The following is an 18,095-nucleotide window of genomic DNA, read 5'->3' on the forward strand; positions in this document are numbered from 1 at the left end:
CCACTGGAATATGGAGCTTGCTTAGGGGCTTGCCATCCAACAGGTAGGAGCCTGTGTAGGTGACATACTCAGCATAGCACTGCGGAGCTTGGGGAGTAATGTAGCACAGGATTTTCCGCTTCTCCTCAATCTTCTTCCTGATCTGGAGGTACTCGAAGTAGGGGTTGGACCTGTCGCTGTGGTAAGGTTCGATGTCGTCCAGTTTGATGGCATCGACGATAGCTGCCAGTGTCTGCTGGATCATCTCCCTCGTCTGCTGGGTGGACGTGTTGATCTGCTGCTGCAGCTGCTGGTTGGAGCGCTGGAAGCGGCGCTTCCGCGGGTGCTGAGCCTGGGAATCGTCCTCCTCCGTGATGCGGCCTTTGGCACGCGTGACGGGCGCAGAGACGGGAGGAAATTCCTTCTCGGATGCGGCGGCGTTCTGCTTGTTTTGGTTGGCGAGCATCTGAGCCCGGTTCCTGGTAATCCGCTGAGGAATCTCTTCTATTTTGGGTGGTTTGGGAGCTTCTGCTACTGGTTTTTGTACTGGTTCCACAATTTCTGCTTGAGCATTGCCAGGAGGTGTGTCCGCCGGGGGTGGTGGGGCCTGGCTCCCACCGCGGGCCGCGGCACCGTCCTGTGGAACGCCGGCCTCGGAGCCGGCCACGGGCACAGGGCAGGGCTGGGAGCTGCCCTCTGCCACCCCACCAGCCGCCGACACCTCCTCGTGCACGGCCTCCACCTCTTTGCTCTCCGCGGGCGCGGGCTCGGACGGGGTCTGCTGGAACGCCTGCGCTTCCGAGTCCTCCGCTGCCTTCTCCTCAGCCGCGTTCAGCGCTTCCGAGGCGGCTTCTTGTGCGGCCACTTCTGGTTTCTGCTCCTCTGCTGGTGGCTCTGTGTCCGTGGGCAGGGTGGCCGCTGCCTGGCTGGCCGGTGGCTCCTCTGGCTCACTGGACGCTATCACGGACGCACCGGCTTTGATGATCCCACCGCTCGGTTCTGGAGCTGCTGCTGGGCTCTCCTCCACCGCTTCCGCCTCGGTCATCTCCGTCTCTGCAACGTCCTTAGGCTGGAGTGGCAGCTCTGGGAGCGAGAAGGGGCCAAGGTCCAATTCATCCTCGGTGTTGGTGAAGGGGTCTGGCCACGTCACCGCCTCCTCTGCATTCGCAGGTGCTGCGTTGCTGTTTTCCAAATAGTTGTTTTCTGGTGCAGCAACGACTTCGGCCTGAGGTTCTGCTGGCACACACGGGGGCTCTGGAGGGATCTCTGGTGCTTCTTCTGGAAGAGGCTTGCAGTTGTTGAAGAAGGTGTCTAACCTAGTAGGGGACATGTATGGAGCTTGCTCTTCAGCATTTGCAATTTCTCCTGGAACTGCTTCCTCAGCATCCTCCTTGACTTCCTCCAGCCTCGGTTCCGACACTGACAGAGGGTACGAGATGGGAGAAACAGGGTAGGAAGTCTCTGTGGGAATGAAGGCTACTGGCGCAGGATGAATTGGCTCTAGGGAACAGAGTGGAGGTTTAGGGGACTCGGAAAACCTCTGGGGAGATTTCATCAGAAGCTCCGAGCCCATGGACCAGGTGACAGGGTGCTCTGTGGGGTTGCCCATGAGGCTGGGAGGAATGGCGGTGTCTGGGTTTCGGGAAGGAGGGTTATCCCAGTCTATGTTGTTTTGTTCAGGCATTCCTGAACTAAAATGGTTTTCTTCGATGGGTGGTAGGTAGGTGGATTCTGGTGGCATGATGGAGGCAGTGGCTTGCTGCTCCTCTGTGGTATCCAAGGGCATGCCGATGTCAGGGGGAAGAGCACTTTCCACTGAAGGAGCCAGCAACTCATCCCTGTGCGAAGGGGAGGATTTTGCTTGTAAACCAGAAAAGACACTTTCGGGAGACTGGGCGACCCCGCTGACGGCTCCCGGAGCGCAGTGCAAAGCTTCCACTTTGGGAGAGGAAACTCCATAATCCGGGGAGTAATACCCAGGAGACAAACACTGGAACTTCTCAGCAGGAACAGAGGGAAGGGGAACTTTCTCCTCCATTAAATGCTGCACAGGAGAGTCATAATTTGATGTTGCTGGGACACTTTGCTGTCTGAAAAACTTATCTCCAACACTGAATTCCTCTTCGGGCGCCCTCCTGATATCCACTGAGATGGAACGGTAGAGGTTTGAGGAGGGTATGGTGCGAGTTGGGGTCTGACTGGGGTTCTCGGGGAGCCCGCTGGAAACGTTGGTGTATCTGTCGAAGAAGGAAGGAGAGCAGGCGTTCATGGACATGGTGGAGATGGGCAGCGAGTGCTGAGAGTCCGCACACTCAAACATCAGGTCCGTGTAGTCCTCGTTGCTGCACGATGGAGTCCTGGGAGTCTGCATCACCTCCTCATAGCTCGGGCATGACACGACGGATGCCGGCGTCGGGACGCCCGTGGGCCGGTTCTGATCTGGCCTGGGAGATGCTGGGAGGATCTCCTTCAGCTGAGGACCCGTGATCCAGTCCTTGGAGTCTGTCCCCACAGCAGGCTGTGCCTTGTTTTCAGGTGACAGAATAGGAGTCAGGGGACCCAACTCTTTGAGTTTCTTGTCCTTGAGCTGCGTGTCCAGCGTTAGCGGCTTCTTGGTTGGCAGATCCAGGCTCCTCTTGCGTACATCCTCCGAGCTTTTAAGTTTGTCCTTTAACTTGGGGTCTCCAGACCTGTGCCGCATTTTCTCCATTTGCTTCATTCTCTCCTTGTGCCTTTTGTGGCGCTCCTCGATCTCCAGGTCTTTCTGGCTCAGCATCCTCTCAAAGCTGGTCATCATCAAATCACCATCTCCCAGAAGTTTCTCCCTTGGCCTGGCATCCTTCTTGCCGCTGTCTTTGGAAAGGGTTATTTTTTCATTCCCATTGCTTATTTTTATGGACTCTGATTTGTCTTTGTCTTGATTCTCCTTAAGCTTCTCCTTCAGTTTGGTTTCACCAAATTTGAGGTTGTCCTCCTTGGATTTATCTTTAAAGGTGGTAACTTGAGGCCCGTCCTTATCTTTGAGTGTTGACTTTGGCTCATCTTTGTGATGTTTAAAGAAACCATCTGTGTGTTTGTCCCTATGCTTTTCCTTTTCCTCCTTCCATTTTTCCTTGTGTTTATCCCGCTTCTTTTTCTCTTTAGCTGTGCTGATGGTGCTGGAACCATAAGTCTTTTCTTTCTCCGCCTTCTTTGACAGCTCTCTTTCAGAATCATTTTTATCCTTCTTTTCAGAAAATAAGTAATCAATGCTCTTCTCCGGTTCCTCATCAGCGTCTGCCTTCATGTTGTAGGAAGAGCCAAAAGCCTCCCCATCCACAGAGAAATCCTTTTCATAATGAGCGGAATCCTTTCTGCTGCTGGAGTCCTTGAATTCTTCTGATTTTTCCTTTTTCTCTGTCTTTTCTTTCTTTGCTTTTTCCTTCTCGTGACTTTTCTTTGAGGAAGATGAGGAATGTCGGTGCCTCTCCTTCTCCTTGAGCTTGTCCTGAAGGCAGGGTAAAGGGAGAGAGTCCTTAAACTTTTCTTCAGCGGCATCGGTCAGAGAGAGGTTAGAAGACTCGAAGAGGCTGGTGAGTCCTGGCTCTTGCCCTCTGTCCGTGAAGCTGTCAGAGGAGATCTCGCTGATTTTGTCATTGGAGTCATCCCTGTAGTCATTCAGAGCCTCCTCCTCCAGTTTCTCCAGCAGGCTCTTCTCTGACTCCCCTCCTTTTGAAGACTTCTTCTCTTTGGAATGCTCCTTGTCCGGCTTCTCCTTATGTTTGCTTTTCACCTTGTCGTCACTGGTGTGTTTCTTCTCAACCTTTTCTGGGAGCTTTTGCTTGTTTTTCTTCTCCTGAGTGGAATCTATGGACATTCTTTCCTTCCTGTCCTTATACTTCTCACTGGAGTCTTTATCTTTCTTCTCTTTGTGTTTCTCAAAGGAACTCTTCTCCTTCTTCTCCTTTCCCCCTTCCGATGTTCCTTTGTCCTTTTTCTTCTCCTTGGACTCCTTATCCTTCTGCTTCTCTGAGTGCTGCCGGTCGGACGAGTACTTGCGGTGCTTGTCGGGGTACAGCTCCTTCTCGGCCGCCGCGCCGTCCTCCTTGTCCTGCAGGCTGTCCAGGCGATGCATCTCGCTGCCAGCCGAGTCGCCGACCTTGAACCCGCTCAGGCTGTAATCGTCCCTCTCGTCCTCGCTCTCATCCGTGAAGATGTCAGCGATGCTGTACCAGCTCTTCTCCTTGCCTTTCTTCTCATCCTTCTTCTCGGAGAAATCGTCTCTGTCTGTGGAAAAGTTTTTCTCTTTCTTCTCCTTCACCTGGTCGAAGGAACTCTTCCTCTCCTTGTCTTTGCTGTGAAGATCCTTGTATTTCTCCTTGGTTTCTTTCTTCTCTTTGAAACTCTTCTCTAGTTCTTTGTCCTTCAGGATTTTCTCTGGAGCAGCTTTTTCATTTTTCTCCTTGTCGCCTTCTTTGGATTTTTCCTTGTATTTTTCTGGCTTGACCTTTTCTTTTTTTTCTTTATCAGGAGCATCTTTCTTCTCCTTTTCCTTTCCAGAATGGTGCCTCTCCCAACTCTCCAGGGTTTTGCCACTGAACTCAGGGTCGGACTTATCCTTGAAGAATGTTTCACAGCCGTACTCCTTGAAGTCATCTCGATAGGGCTCCTCCTGCTTCGTCTTGGGATCTTTTCGCTCTTTAGAGCCGTCAGAGGAATCTTTTCTGTCTTTGTTGGTTTCACCTGTGTCTTTTTCTTTCCTCTCCTTGCCAGTCTCCACAGAATCCTTCCTTTTCTTATCCTTTTCAGGCAAATAACTGGGAGTAACTTTGTGCCTGTCTGTTTGGTCCTTTTTCTTCTCAGAGCTTTTCTCCACATAATCCCTCTCCTTTTTCTTTAAGAAAGTGTCCTTTTCATTCCGCTTCTCGTTGTATTCCTTCTTCTCTTTTATTTTATTTTCCTTTTTCTTGTCTTTAATTTCCTCTTTCACAGGTTCTATGATTAGCTTTGCCACGGTGTCATTTTTAATCTCCCTGAAATCCGTTATTGGAGAATCCCAGCTGTCCTCACCCTTGAAATCGAAGGATGAATCAGAGGACAGGTCTGAAAACCACCTCTCCTGCTGATCGTCCGAAAGGCTGAACTTTGTGTCCTCGCTTTCGGCAAATTGAGTTTTGTTATTAAACTCATCAAACCCGGACTCGTCCCTGTAAAGTTTTTCTTTTTTGCATTTTTCCTTCTCTTCCTTGAAGGATTTTTCTTTCTCTAGTTTAGAAACCTTCTCCTCCTTCAGCTCATTCTTCTTCTCAGATTTGGACTGTTTGTCCTTTGACTTCTTCTTTCTCTCCTCCTTGTGTATTCTCGGCTTCTCCTCCTTGGGAGACTTCTCCTTGACAGGTTTCTCTTTTTCTGATTTACTCAATCCTTCTCTGAAGGATTTGCTCAGGTCTTTACTACCATCTTTGATTTTCCTTAATGATTTCTCCTCTTTTGAGGATTTTCCAGTCTCATCTTTAAACAACCACTCCTTCTCCTCTGCTTTACCTTTGGGGAGCTTTTCCTCCTTCTTACCATGTTCCCTATCGTGCTTTAACACTTTCAACTTGTTTTCGACTGGATTTTCTGTCTCTACTAACAAGCCTTTCTCAGGCTTTTGTTTAGAGTCCTCAAACTCAAAAGAAAATGTTTTGATTATTTTAATGTCTTGGCTGATGGGACACTGTCCCTTCTCCTTGTTTTTATGTTTGTGTTTTGTTTTATGCTTTTTAACAACCTTCCCCTCCTTGTCCAGCTTTGGAATTGCTCCATCCACATTGCTATGGAATGAATTCTTTTTCTCAGAAACAGTGTTGTGGGGGGTGTTTTTCTTTTTGTGCTCTGGTTTCTTCCTGACTGGCTTTAGTGACTCTAAGCTCGAGTCCTCGGACGAGTAGTCTGACTCGCTCGTCAGCCTCGTCCTGGTGGAGTCCGATAGGGAACTGACGTCTGACCAAGCTGGAGAAGATATGGTTTTCCAATTGTCCGTCCTCCAGTGCTTGGAGTGCTGTTCTGTAAGACTGGGATTATGTTTCTGGGATGCTAAACTCCCATGTGAAGAGGTCGATGAGGCAGACAGAGAGTTAAACAAGGAGGATTCCTTTAGCACTAGCCTTGAGTCCTTTACACAGCTAGAGCTCTGTAGAGAGTCTCTATCATCCTCCTCACTCTCCACGTTTTCACTCTCTGATTCAGAGGAACAAAACTTGTCATTTTTTTTGCCAAACCGAACCTCTTTGCTTTTTGTCTCCTTCTTCCGCTTCTTTTTTACTTTGCTTTTCTCCTTGGGCGCCTTGGTGCTGGCGGGCTCCCGAATTTTGCTGCTGGGCAATATGGAGTGGGTGGAGAGGCGCAGCTTCTCCCCCGTGCCCACGGCCACGCTGGTCTCCTCCTCGTCCGAGCTGTCCGACAGGATGCGGTGGGCAGCTTTCTTTGGTGTAATTGTGTTATTTTTAGTATAAGTTTTCACTTCCATTTTGGGTATGGAAATGAAACTGTTTGCTTTAGTCTCTTTCCTGTAATCCTTTTTCAGCAAATGTTTGTCATCGACCGGTGGGACCCGGTCCTGCTCATCGTCCTCATCGAATTCATACTCATCCTTCACCGGGGTGATGGTTTTGGGGGGCTCCTGGGCCTTGGGCTTGTGCTTCAAACCCTTCTCAAACTCTGAGTCTGTGTTATTGCCATCAACGGAGCTGGAGGGAGCGAAGGAAGGGGCGTCCTCCTCTTCTGAGGTCTCTGCAGAGAGAGAACAGCGTGTTAAGGACTGCCAAGGGTTCTGGGAGGGAACATCACTGGTCTCCTGCACACATCAGCCCCTGCAAACAGCCCTGTCACCCTTTGGCCTCACACAGCCTTTGCAAGTTGGCAGCCAACAGCTCGGAATGCCAGCTTGGGGGATCTTTTTGGAAGGAAGCTCCTCCAGCTCCAACCCACACGGGGTGTTCCTCAAAATAACATCCTGGGTGTATCATGAGAACTTTGGAACAGGGTTATGACTGCACACAGAGTAGGTGAAGGCTCTCCAAAAGACTGAAAACTCTAATTTGCACTAATTAAAACTTTCAGAGTGTCCCAGAATGGTGGCACTGGAGGAAGAGGCTCTAGCAGGGACAGCCTGGAAGCAGAAACTGAAACACCAGTGCTGGGACAGCTGAAGGACAGGAATATAGGGTGGGCACTCAAACCCCCTCCTCTCCACTGGAATTACCCACCTTCCAAAGACAAGATGTCCATTCACCTGCAACTGGCTTGCAATCCAACATCCCAACTGCACCAGGGAAGCAATCTCAACGCTGGCTTCCAGGGCAAACAGCCCCCCAAGCTAAAGCTGGTGGTTATGTTGCCTGAATTTGGGTTACAGCCACAGGTGGGCTCCTGACCATGGCAGCATCTGACAAGAGCCTAACTTCACTGTCCTCTTCAGGTCCCTGTGTTAGCTGCAGGCTGAAGCTGTCACTGCCATGGCACAGAAAGGCCAATCTCACCTGTGGAGCTCTCTTCGCTGGAGGGGTACGTGGTCTTCCCCAGGAGCAGGTTCACCATGGTGGGAGAATTCGCTACTTTCAAAGGTGTCTCGCCCTTCCTGTTGCTTTGATGAGGATTCCCTCCATAATGCAACAACAATTTCACCACCTGAAAAGAGAAACTGAGGCTTGAAGATGCTCATGATGTTTTGATTCCAGGGTTTTTTTGCATGATTTTCATACATAACTAAAAAATTGGTGTCTTCAGGACATGCCTTGTGGTACTAACATAAGAGAGAAGCCCCACCAACATTCCCAGAGAAGTGGTGGAATCACCATCCCTGAAAGTCTTCAAGAAACATTTAGGGACAGGGTTTAGTGGTGCACTGGCAGCAGCAGGTTAATGGTTGGGCTCGATGGCTGGGGAGGTCTTTTCCAATCTTAATGATCCTGTGATTCTAAGAACCAACCTGGGCAGGAAAGAAGGGGGAAGAACAAGGCACAAAATCATGCTCCTGTCCCAGTTCCAGAAGAATGAACTCTCCCCCCGTGCAAGGCAGCACCAACTAAAACACTCAACAGCTCAGGAAACAGGGAAATTCACACAATCAGGGAATAATGGAATAATTTAGATTGCAAGGGACCTCCAAGCCCATCCCATGCCACCCCCTGCCATGGGCAGCGACACCTTCCACCAACCCAGGCTGCTCCAAGCCCTGTCCAGCCTGGCCTTGAACACAACCTCCTGCCCGCTCCATGGGAAATGAACCAAAACCACCCAGAACCTCTGTGTTTTCACAGTGGGCTGCTCGAAGCACGGGTTTCCAGGAGAGTCATTGAAAGCAGGGCAGTGAATGCCAGCAGCCCCACCTTGAAGTGGCCGTTGTTGGCCGCGTCGTGCAGGGGGGTGTCATCGTCCAGCCCCTTGGTGTTGACCTCGGCGCCCGCCGCCAGCAGCTGCTTGGCCACGTCGTAGTAGCCCCGGTTGCAGGCCTCGTGCAGCGCCGTCCAGCCTGCAAGGACAGGGACACTCAGGACACAGCACCACTCTCAGAGACACTGGGAAAGCCTGCAGGGTCAGCGTGGTCAGGGCTGCGCTGCTCTGATGGCCAAGTGTCTGCCCAGATCCCTGTGGTACAGCAGGAAGGAACCTGCAGCTCTGCCCTGCGACTCCTGCCAGGCAGTCACAGCACCAATCCCCCTTCTCCCTCTGGTCATACCACGTGCTACAGTCAGAGCATCTGCCAGACCTGACACAGCCCCTGAAAATGGAGAGTTTTATATGGGAAATAAGGAGAATTGCTGATGTCATGTGAAAGGCAGGTCATAAATCTGTTCCCCTTTAAGCCATCATGAAACGGTTTTGGTTGGAAGAGACCTCAAAGCTCATCCATTCCCACCCCCTGCCATGGGCACCTTCCACTAGCCCAGACTGCTCCAAGTTCCCTCCAGTCTGGCCTTCAAAGCTTTGAGCAGCCACAGCTTCTCTGAGCAACCTGTGCCAGGGCCTCATCACCCTCACAGGGAAGAATTTCTTCCTAATATCCCATCTAACCTTGCCCTATGTCAGCTTAAGGCCATTCCCTCTTGTTCTGCCACTCCATGGTCCTGAGAAATGTCCCTCTCCAGCCTTCTCTGAAGCTCCTTTAGATTTGGCTGTAGGTTCCAAACCCTCTGTAAGGGAAACCCTGGTGCCCTGACCAGGCCTGAGCTCAGAACGGCAGACAGGGCTCGAGACAGCCCCCACACAGATTTGCTGTGCGCTCTGCAAACACAGGAAAACCGGCCTGGGCTGGGGGGGAACCAAACAGCAGCGTCTCCACAGTAATGGCAGCTTCAGCTCTCAAACAAGTCTCTGAAGAGCACAGAACAAAATATTTTCTTGTGTTCCAACAGCCTATTTTTAAGCAGAGCCTGTTTTGAAGTTTCGCAGCGCGGCTGCTCTGGTGTTTTGCTGATAGCGCCGTGGGAGCGCGTTCCGTTACCTTCACTTGGAGCCTTTGGAGGGGGCACCTGTGCCCGGAATTAATCACAACTGATACTTCAGTCTGGCACTGGGATTAATCATACGGGCGGAGGAACAGCCATGTCTATTTATAGCCCCAAAATCATGCGAAGAGAACAGCAAAGAGCAAAGTCAAGCTCTGGGACGTGCTGGAGAAAGGCTGATCCGGCCCCACTGAATGGCACCTTCATCACCCCTTCGCCAGCACCCCGTGGCTGCCTTCTCCCTGCAGGACTCAGGGCTGTTCCCATCTCATCCCACCACCCTAAGCAGGAGCCTGGCAGCACTGCTGAGTAGGAGGAAGAGGAGGAGAAGGAGGAGGAGGAGGTGGTAATACTCCTGAGCTGAGGGTCAGGATGGTTAATAACTCCTCCAACTTGGGTGCCTGGTGGGACCCTAACCTTGCCCTTCACATTCCTTCCCCATCAGCAGCACCCCCACATTCAGTCCTTAAAAACATCTCCCAAAAATTCACAGGCATCAGCCCCCTAACTCCAGAGCAATGACTTCACAAACCCACTCTCAGCAATATTTCTGTGCATGTTATTCTTTCTATTTTAAGTAAAAATAGAGCTAAACCAGCCCACCTCCTTTTGCAAATCACCCTCCAGACTTCCAACACAGCCCCCCGTGGAAGAGCAGAAGGAAACGGTCCGGAGTGGCCTGGTCAGTTTTGGTGTGTGGAGCCACAACAGCTCCAGGGATTCTCTGGATCCTGCCCAGCCCAGCTTCACCACCTCAAGCAGACTGCACAGCCTGGGAATTCTGCTCCCAGACCCAACAAGAAAAGTGATGCTTTGGGGGATTTTTTATGTGTTTTTTTGTTGCTGTTTTGTTTTTTAAGGGGCAAAAAGACTTTTTCCTCTTCAAAGAGCAAAATCACAATTTTTGGCAAATCCCCTCTTTCCAAGGCACAACCCCGTGCTAGAAACAAAGTACTTTTTCTGGTGGGAGTCGTTCTTGGAGGTGGAACATGCAAGCAGGTGGGAAGAAAGCTGGGATTCCTGGGCTGTTACCTGCAAAGTCCTTCACATTGACATCTGCACCCTCGATGATGAGCTCCTTGATGCGCCGGGCGTCCCCGCGGATGGCAGCGCGATGCAGCCGAGTCTCTCCTCGCTCGTTTCTCTTATTTACTTTATCTTTGGTTTTGGAGGCAGAGTTGGGAGTTCCCTTCTGACAAACTGTAGACTGAGAGGGATGCTTTGGTGTTGTGTCAACTGCAGGGAGGAGAGAAACAGCGTCAGGAGCTGCCATTCCATGGAATTCCTAAGCCCTTAGAGGGAGCTCGTGCATCACGTTTCACTCGGCTCTTCCCAAAATCTTCACCACAAGGCAGCAAGAGCAGCCCAAGCTCTGGAGTGGATGTGAACAGAGCAGCCTGTGTGTCCCACGGAGATGGGAATCGCGAGCTGCCAGACCCACTGGAGAGCTGCAGTCCTGGCAAACGCTGTGGGCAATCCCGTGATCTGGGAGCACACAATGCAGCTCCTTACCCTCAAACCTCAACTCCCGAGGGAAGTGGCCTTTTACCAAGCACATGTGAGGCCTGACGGCCTTGGGAGGAGACTGCATTTCCTGGGAGAACACTGGAATGCTCTGCAGCTTTTTCCCTTTTTGTTTTCCCAAATAACAGCAACATAAGCAGTGAGATTAATGTTTTTTTGGCTAAAAGCTGCAGTGCTGTGTGTAGGATGAGGATGTGAGCACATGGATAGCACAGAGCCTCCAAAAATGGGGGGGGACGACATGTTTGCAACAGATAAAAATTACTAGAACACAAAATCCATGGTAAACACATTCCAGCTGCTCCACACCTCAAGTTACAGCTGTGGTGGTTACACATCTTATCCCCTTCCAAGAGAATAAACATGAAAAACCTACAGAGGATGCTATTTTGTCTTCATTCACAATCCTCCTTTACTGAGATAGCCTGAGAGGCCAGTGGGAAACACAGAGCTGAGGTGGAGGAGGCTCCCATGGAACTAAAGCTCCAGCTGAGCAGCCAGGGCAGGCTGGGTGCTGGCCTGGATTGGGCCCGAGGGACACTGGAAAAAGGAAGGGCAGCCAGAGCCACGAGCAGATCCCAGTGACACCGGGAGTCACCTGCAGAGCCCTGTGGGAGGAGTGGGACCCCACAGAGCAGCCAACCAGCCCCCCTGTCAGGAGTGGCAGCTCAGTCCTGCTGAACCTCTGGTGACCCCGGGAACTGGGAATTCTCTCACTGCAGCTCCCACCCGCCTGCCCACCCTTCGGAACAAACTCCCCCAGTCTCACCTGGGCTGTTTGCAGACTCTTCTGCTGTCATCTGCATGAGGAGAGCGACTTGCTGGCGCTCGGAGAGCGGGTACCCTGCCCGGATCCCCGAGAGGCCCATGCCGAAGAGCAGGCCCGGCTTCCTGGTGGCGGGCTCCTTTTTAATCCTCTTCCGCTCGGGACCCTGCTTCTCTGTGGGACAAGGACACAGGGACACGAGCCATCAATGTCACTGCAGCCCAAAGCCATCCTCCTGTCTGAGCATGGCACTGACAGATCCGAAATCCCTGTGCTGAGGGATGGATGCCTGTGCTGAGGGATGGATCCCTGTGCTGAGGGATGGATCCCTGTGCTGAGGGATGGATGCCTGTGCTGAGGGAAGGATCCCCGTGCTGAGGGATGGATCCCTGTGCTGAGGGATGGATCCCTGTGCTGAGGGATGGATGCCTGTGCTGATCCCTGTGCTGAGGGAGGGATCCCTGTGCTGAGGGAAGGATCCCTGTGCTGATCCCTGTGCTGAGGGATGGATCCCTGTGCTGATCCCTGTGCGTGCTGAGGGATGGATCCCTGTGCTGTCCCTGTGCTGAGGGAGGGATCCCTGTGCTGAGGGAGGGATCCCTGTGCTGATCCCTGTGCTGAGGGAAGGATCCCTGTGCTGAGGGAGGGATCCCTGTGCTGAGGGATGGATCCCCGTGCTGAGGGATGGATCCCTGTGCTGAGGGATGGATCCCTGTGCTGAGGGAGGGATCCCTATGGTGAGGGAGGGATCCCTGTGGATGATCCCTGATGGATCCCTGCAGTGGGAGCTCTGGGACCTGGAGAAGCCACCCAGGCTCACAGCGCCGAGGGTGCAGCCAGGACACGCCCCACTCCTGCTCCTCCACCAGCTTCCCTTTCTCCTCCACCACCAAAGAGCAGCAGAGGAAAGAGGGAACAGACCCTTCGAGGGGCCACAGCCAGTGCTGCACCTCCCATCCTGCTTCAGGAGCCTCCACCCCATGCCAGGGTGCCTGGAGGAGCCTACTCAGACTGACACCAGCACAGCATGGGCCCAGCTGGAAGGACTGAACAGCATCAACAAGGAGAGCTGAAAGATACAGGCTGACAGCTCAGAAATGTGGCCATCACACCCATCTCATCATCATCATCATCATCATCACCACCATCATAGCAAGGAGGCTGCAGCCAAACAGGTGTGGGCAGCACCAGCCTCCCTAACTGGCTGCTCCCATCTGCCCTCAGGTCTTCTGCAACCCTCTAAAAAAATCCCAAACAAACATGAGGGGAGGAAGACATCCCACAAGTGCCTGGCTTATCAGCCCAAATCCAGCCTGATACTTGGCCTCCTAAATCATCTGGCTGCAAAGGCAGCTTCTACTGAGAGATGAAGAGCAACTACCCCCAAATCACAGTCACACAACCATGGAATAGCTGGGTGGGAAGGAACCTTGAACCTCATCCAGTGCCACCCCCATGGGCAGGGACACCTTCCACTAGCCCAGGGTGCTCCAAGCCCTGTCCAGCCTGGCCTTGGGCACTTCCAGGAACGAAGCAGCCACAGCTGGGCATACTCTGGGCAATGTGAAGGTGCCTTGCCTTCACCTTAATAAAAACCAACAATGCTGCAGCTTCTCCCCAGCTCTGCTCAGCCCCCGGTGTCACACTCGCTGTGGGTCACGGGCACGCAGCCAGCAGGACAGAGACTCTGGTGCTTCCACACAAAGTCCAGTGGGTCAGCTGGAACCACCAACGGACAGATTAACACAGGGCCACCAGATTGTGCCCCACAGCACAGCGTTCTTCCCTCACCCCCAGACTGCAGCCCAGGAGAGGTCTCTGGCAGAGGAGGGCAGCAGCGGGTGGGGATGTTCCGCTCCTGCCGCTCGCAGCTCTGTGGCTGAGGCACAGCCAGCTCCAGAAACCTTTCCTGGGCACAGTGCACAGAGCTGCCCAGCTCTGGGGCTCAGGGCCCACCTGGAGCAGGTGATTTCCATCCACCCTTGCTCCTGGGTTCCTGTGCATTTAAGAAATAATGACTGTTCCAAGGAAGCTCTCAACCAGAGAGCTCAGCCACCCCTCTTCCAAGCCCTCTGCTCATTGCCCAGAGCAGCTGTGTCTGTCCCATCCCTGAAGTGTCCAAGGCCAGGCTGGACAGGTCTTGGAGCCTGCAGAAGGTGTCCCTGCCCACGGCAGGGGTGGGATGAGATCACTCTTAAGGTCCTTCCCAACCCAAACCATTCCATAATTCTGTGAAATGCAAGCCCTGCAAACATGTCTGCATTGAAGGCGAATCCCAGTCTACTCTGAAACCACATTTTGGTCATCCTGGCAGCTGTAACAGAGCTGGAAGATGAAATCAGATCCTAGGACAGTTTTTTAATGGCTTAAAATAAAATTAAATCCAGTGTGCTTACGGGAAGACAACTTTGCCGGGGTGGCTCCAGAAGCCACGCTGCTGCGCTGTGTGTCCTGCCAGGGGACACAGGGACACCTGATCCATGTGTGCACCACCTCCCTGCTTCCTGAGACTCTCCAAGCTGCTTAAACCCTGCTCAGCCAGGCCTGGCTTCCCCCAGCCTTGGTCACATCCAGCCACGCCCCAAAGCCAGGCACGAAGACTCTTGAGGGGGCACATCTTGGCTGGTGCCACCAAGCAGAGTCCCTGGAGCACACGACGGCCAGGGCTGCTCCGCACGTACGGAGCCACAATTAGAATGGGAACATTTTCATTAATATCCCTTGGCTGCTGCAGGTTGTCAGCACGAGCCTGGGATTTGCAAAAATTGATTATCAAGTTCAACCGAAACCCCCCTAAACTCCTATTCATTCTGCAGTTGCAGAAATTTCCTCCTCCACAGAACATTTAACATTACAAAGCATGTGATCAACAAGATAAAAATAAATTGGAAAGCGGCTGCCGCGCTCTCGCTCGCTATGGGGAGGCAGCTGAGGACTCGGGCTCGTGCTTCCTGGTGGGAAGGGCTCAAGGCCAGCTGGATGGGACCTGGAGCAACCTGGTGTGACACCCTACCCTAAAGGTCCAGTGGAGGGTGTACCTGCCCGTGGCAGGGCGTGGAGATGAGCTCTAAGCTCCCTTCCAACCCAAACCATGCCATGATTGTGTGATTCTACGGCTCCAGTGCTGGCACCACGGTGTGGGCAGCGTGGCAGCCCCCGGCTCCCTGCGTGGCACAACCCTGGGCCATGTGGAGGGACCACATAAGCAAGATCCTTAATTTGGTCTGAAATGAAAGCAGAGCATGGAGACAGAGCTGCTCCCATCATCCACTTCCCTTCCTGAGCCTTGGTAGGGTGAGAGCCCTGCCTGGTCCCAGGCTCACAGAGCTGCACGTGTGTTATTTCAGCCCAGAGGATTTTACTCAGAATCAGACTTGCAGCAGATTTAAAGATGTCCCTGCACAGAGATCTCAGCTCGCCGGCTCCTGCAGGCTGATCCTGTGCCTCTAAATAACTGCGCCTCTGGAACATCTTGCAGCAAAACGGAGCGACTGGAGAGAAACTCTCCCAGTGTTACCCACCTCGGCTGATAGAAAAAAAGCTTATTTGACACTAAAACCCCTCCAGCAAGCACAAACCCCAGAGACACGGGGGGTGTGCAGGCAGGCAGCCCTCAGTGCCGGCAGCGGCGGTGGCTGGAGCGTGCACACAGATCCCAGTGGGAGGAAGACCATAGCAGCCCACGGATGCTCCGTGAGCCCGGGATGAGCCACACCTCCATGCAGCTATTTTTAAAGCAGCTTGTTTGCTGCTGGCCTCAGCCCTTCTGCAAACCTCCCGAGAACCAGCCCTGGTTTAATTCGGGGATCCTGCTCGGCTCTTCCCTCGCGCTGACGCCAGCAGGAACCGCGTGCGCAGGCTTAAAGGGGAAAGCAGGAGCGGAGCTGGGAACTGCTCCTGCCTTTCACCACACCGAGCCCGAGAGGCTGCAAACGATGAGCAGGAGCAGACTCCCAGGACAAAGGGGTTTGAGCATCAGCTTGAGGGTGGTTCTCGTGCCTACATGAGACTCTGAGCAGTGCTGCAATAGGGAGCACAAATCCAGGGCTGCTGGAAGCGCCTCGGCAGCTCCATAAGGATCCCAGGGCAGACTGAGAGGGATTCAGAGACACAGGCTGAACCTAGCCCCAGCCATAACAGAGAGGGGCAGGAGGAGAGCAGGGCAGCGATGGAAAACCTCTCAGAGGTTTCTCCAACGCACGTTGCGACGATGGCAGGTCGTGGGGACGCCGGAGCCACACGGCTCCTCACTCCCCATGCATGCAGCACACCCTGTAATGCAGAAAGCATCTGCTCCCACTGCTCGGCATGACAACACACGCACGGGAGGTGGAACCCTGAGGAAAAATACCAGCTCCAAAGCAGCAGCCCGTGCCGAGCGCCTCGGCGCCGCGCGGCCACGCCGAGTGCCGCCCCACCGGCCAGAGGGGCTTTGCAGGCGCTGCTGAGCCGAGCGAGCAGGACCAGAGATCAATAGGAATAAATTAGAGCGGCACAGACAGCACCAGAGACTGCACTGCACCCCTGGGAGAGCACGCGGGCTGCGCTCCCCCCAGCCCGGCCAGCCTGCGTAAGAGTGACTCATTCCTGCTGCAGAACTTGGAGGGCATTAAACCTTCTGGAGCATGCCGGCTCAAAGCAGGGCAGAGCAGCTCCGGCCCTGAGGATGCACTCCCAGGCTCACAGGGCACCTGCAATGTGGGCCCGTGGCTCAGGAGTGAGAGGCTGACAGCAGCACGGTCCCACCACACGCCAAGCTCTGGGGTGCTCCACAACTGAAGGACAAGCAGGCTGAGGGAAGGCTGGAGGTGGCAGAAGCAGCTTGGAATGGGAAGCAGCACCATGGCACACGTGGACAAACAAGAGAAGGCAGCAGGACAGGCCAGAGCACGCGGTGGTGAAGAGCTCAGTGAGGAGGGTGAGCGGGAGACCCCTGGAATGCAGAGGAACATGGCTCAGACTGGGGGGACACTCTGGCACCAGGAGGTCATGGACACGCTGCAGAGCCAACGGACCAGAGCCACAGCCAGGAGCTGATTTGGTTTATCAACCTAGTGCCAAAAAGGTAAACAAGAGGAAAAGCAAGGTCTGCCTTGACAGAGGGTGCGCTGAGCTGCTCCCACAGAGTAGGGAGCTTGTTCCCACCTGAAGGATGGAGGACCAGAGCCAGAGCTTCATCCCACACTGCTGGAAAGGATGGTGGAGACCTTGGCTGTGAGTCAGGAGCAGAGAAAAGATGCCAGCAGGAGGAACAAGCCCCTTTATAACCATGTCAATGTGCAGCTGAGCCCACCATCCCCAGTGCTCAGCTGGGCTCCCTGGGGATGAGGATCTGCTGGGCCCAACCCCACTGGCTGCAGTATTTTAAAATATAATTTGACTAGAGGGGTTTAACGCTGTGTGACAGCCTGTGGTCCAAATCCAGGTGCTCTCCCTACACCTGTGGGTCAGACCCTACAGTTGTGCCCTGATGTGCAAAAGCAACTCCTTCACAGAGCGGCCACTGGCTCCCAAGATGCTGTGAGAGGAACCCAGAGGCTTCATCACAAACAACAATCTCCATGTTAAAAGTGAGTTATTCAGAGCAAGATCAATTTTCAAGTCCAGACCGCTCATTTCCCACGAAATAGAGCTGGAGGAGGGAGGACGGGGGAGGAAGGCTCTGGCCAGCCCTCCCCTCCCGGAGCTGGGGCCAGGACACTCTGCAGACAGCGCTGATAAAAGCTCTTGTATTAAGGAAAAAGCCATCATTGATAGATTTTTGGTTCACAGAGACACAGCACACTGCAACCTCTCCCTCTGCATGTTAAGGAGGTGATGAGGGGGGAGGAGGGAGATTTATGGCAGCTCCCGTCATAAAACGACCTGGTTTTCTGCGCAGCCCTTCCCAGATGGCTGCTGCACACGGGGAGTTTCTCAGGGTGATCTGAAGGCTGGTGTGTGCCAGGCTCTGCACACTGTACCGGCATTATGGAGCCCAGCTAGGAAGGGAGAAGCTCTGACATTCACTCTCTCCCTGGTTGCTAGGTGAGAACAGTTTCTTACTATTTTAGTAAAAGGACTGAAACGACACAAGCAAAGAAAGCCCCGCTGCAGCGCAGCCCCTCCGAGCCCCCAGCTGCACACACCGGAGCGCAGCCAGGCCCAGGGAACGGCACAAACACCCCTGTGGGATGCAGATGCCCTTTTTAATAAGCCAGCAATTTGCTTCTCACGGATTCCCTCGCCAGCCTTGCTGAGCTGGGACTAACGAGCCCGTTCCCATGCCGTGTCACTCCAAACACTCCAGCATTAGGCAAGCAGCAGCCGGCTCCGGGAGAGGATGGTTTGGGTCAGCTGATTCATCAAGCATTTTC

The 18,095-nt window shown here is 53.4% G+C and overlaps 1 protein-coding gene across 4 annotated transcripts in view; it reads right to left on the bottom strand.

The window, feature by feature from the left end:
* The window catches only part of ANKRD11 (ankyrin repeat domain 11), a 130,653-nt gene that overhangs the window by 3,328 nt on the left and 109,230 nt on the right, over nt 1-18,095 (bottom strand). For all 4 annotated transcript variants that reach the window (XM_038148590.1, XM_038148593.1, XM_038148592.1 and 1 more), the window contains exons 5-9: nt 11,743-11,913; nt 10,482-10,685; nt 8,331-8,473; nt 7,482-7,629; nt 2-6,732 (exon numbers count right to left, since the gene is read on the bottom strand). In XM_038148590.1, coding sequence (XP_038004518.1) covers nt 2-6,732; nt 7,482-7,629; nt 8,331-8,473; nt 10,482-10,685; nt 11,743-11,913 — 7,397 coding nt within the window. The remainder of the gene's footprint in view (nt 1; nt 6,733-7,481; nt 7,630-8,330; nt 8,474-10,481; nt 10,686-11,742; nt 11,914-18,095) is intronic.

This window comes from Motacilla alba, chromosome 11, assembly GCF_015832195.1.
Source record: "Motacilla alba alba isolate MOTALB_02 chromosome 11, Motacilla_alba_V1.0_pri, whole genome shotgun sequence".
In the NCBI taxonomy this organism is placed as follows: Eukaryota; Metazoa; Chordata; class Aves; order Passeriformes; family Motacillidae; genus Motacilla; species Motacilla alba.